Here is a 2,535-nt window from a genome sequence, read left to right on the forward strand (position 1 = left end):
TGCATCACATTTACTGACGGGCTCCGCTTCAACCCATTTGGTGAACTTGTCAACCGCCACCAACAGGTGGGTCTTCTTGTCCTTAGAACGCTTAAAGGGTCCAACCATATCAAGCCCCCAAGTAGCAAACGGCCAAGTGATGGGAATCATGCGTAACTCCTGAGCAGGAACATGAGCACGACGTGAAAATTTCTGACAAGCGTCACACCGCTTTACCAAGTCTTCCGCATCAGAATAAGCTGTCAACCAGTAGAACCCGTGTCGGAAAGCCTTAGCAATCAAGGACTTTGAGCTGGCATGGTGACCACAATACCCTTCATGGATTTCCCGTAGAATCTCCTATCCTTCTTCAGGAGAAACACAACGTTGTAATACGCCTGAAACTCGCCATTGTGAACGACCATAGACTTGGACCGCTGGATTATCTGCCTGGCGAAAAGTTCATCTTCTGGTAATTCGCCCCGGTTCAGATACGCCAAATATGGAACCATCCAATCCGGAGTGGCATGTAAAACGGCTACCAACTGGGCCTCCGGATCAGGAACAGCTAAATCCTCTTCTGTAGGCAACTTTACAGACAGGTTATGCAAGATATCTAGAAAGGTATTAGGTGGTACCGGTTTACGCTGTGATCCCAGTCGTCTTAAAGAATCTGCTGCTTCATTCTTGCGCCGGTCGATGTGCTCCACCTGATAACCCTTAAAGTGACCTGCTACAATATCGACCTCGCGCCTATAAGCCACCATGAGCTGGTCTTTAGAATCCCAAGTACCAGAAACTTGCTGAGCCACCAGATCAGAATCTCCAAAGCATCAAACCCAGCTTAAGTTCATTTCCTTAGCTACACGAAGACCGTGGAGCAAGGCCTCGTACTCCGCTGCATTGTTAGTACAAGGAAACATTAAGCGGAGAACATAACAAATCTTATCTCCTCGAGGGGAAGTGAGGACAACTCCAGCCCCCGAGCCTTCCAGCTGCTTGGATCCATCAAAGTGAATGGTCCAGTATGTATTATCCGGTTTGTCTTCTGGTGCCTGTAACTCGGTCCAATCATTGATGAAGTCCACAAGCGCCTGAGATTTGATAGCTGTTCGGGGTGTATACCTCAAACCATGGGGACCAAGCTCAATCGCCCACTTCGCAACCCGGCCAGTTGCCTCTCTATTCTGGATTATATCGCCCAAGGGAGCAGAACTGACCACTGTGATAGGATGACCTTGAAAATATTGCTTGAGTTTCCTACTTGCCATGAAAACTCCATACACTAGCTTCTGCCAATGCGGATATCTTTGCTTTGATTCGATCAGTACCTCACTGATATAATAAACTGGTCGTTGAACCGGATATTCTTTTCCGGCCTCCTCACATAGGCGTTGTCCGGGTGAATCGATGTATACCGGGCCACCGCATGGCGAGTGGCGTGTTTGCTTATTATTTAGGTCAGCCCCCGGCATGTTGATAGTTGAATGCCTATTTGTTAAGAACTGTGGTACAGACGTATGCCAGCACGGCCTCCATATATCCTCGTAGGCTGAACCACTGGATGATGCGCACGGGATCTCCATACCCGTAGCTTTAATGGTCTCTTCTATATTGAAGAATTTTGTTGCATAAAAGACATGGCAGTGCGAGAGTAACTGTCCTTGAAAGAATAAAAAATATATACTGAAAAGTAGATAAGACAGATATCACCTGGTATATTGTGTCAGATGAACACAGACGGTGGCCTTCCCCCCTTTTTTATCCTCACGCAGGTCAGAGAGGCGCCGTCCACGGGCGGCTCAGGAAACCGCGGCTGCAGCAGCAGTGATCAACTTGAGGCGAGGTCACGACCGCAGCGGCAAAGTCTAGCAGAAGCAGAGGGGTCCGGCAGCTCGCAACAACGACAAGGCCGGCTCATGGCTGCAGGGGAAGAGGCCAATGGAGCGACGGGTCAACGACGATGGCCGAGGTCGGTGCGGCAGATGTCTGGGACGGAGACGGTGAGACCACACGGCTCCCCAGCAAGACGGAGGCAAGGCGGAGACCGGGGAGCTATGGCGGCAGCTTGCCACGGCCTTCGGTGGCTCAAGATGGCCCTTGTGAGCTGGAGGTGAAGTGAGGCAGCGCCGGTGAGCCTCGACGACGGGGCGAACAGGGTGGCCTCGCGGCAAGGGCGAAGGCGCTCGGGAGGCGTCATGATGCTGGAGCTAGAGCAGCAGGAGGCGTTCGTCGGCGCAAGGGATGGCGGCTCGACGGAGGCCGGCTCGCGAGCAAGGCCGCGGCTGTAGGGGCGGCTTTCATCTCGGGGCACAGTGGCTCGAGGCGGAGTTGCCGGTTCAAAAGTGCGCTGGTGGCAGGATGAGATCGGCGAGGCCAAGGCAGTAGCTTGTGGTGCGCTTGGTGGCTCAGCAGTGAAGTAAGGACGGCTACTCAGCGCGGCAGCACAAGATGACCGTGGACTGCAGCAACCCGAGGCGACTGTGGGGCGTGATTGTTTGAACCCATTAGCACTCCAGCTGAATCTGTTTGTGTGCACTTATGAGCATATTGCTT

General features: G+C 52.5%; 1 protein-coding gene across 1 annotated transcript; it reads right to left on the reverse strand.

The window, feature by feature from the left end:
- Nucleotides 1-278: 278 nt before the first annotated feature.
- LOC147975763 (uncharacterized) lies at nt 279-746 on the reverse strand. Its single transcript, XM_087520567.1, has one exon. It carries the CDS (start codon nt 744-746, stop codon nt 279-281), a length of 468 nt encoding a protein of 155 aa, XP_087376693.1.
- Between the last annotated feature and the right edge of the window lie 1,789 nt (nt 747-2,535).

This window comes from Triticum urartu, chromosome 4A, assembly GCF_056163025.1.
Source record: "Triticum urartu cultivar PI428250 chromosome 4A, HENAU_Tu73, whole genome shotgun sequence".
NCBI classification, from domain to species: Eukaryota; Viridiplantae; Streptophyta; class Magnoliopsida; order Poales; family Poaceae; genus Triticum; species Triticum urartu.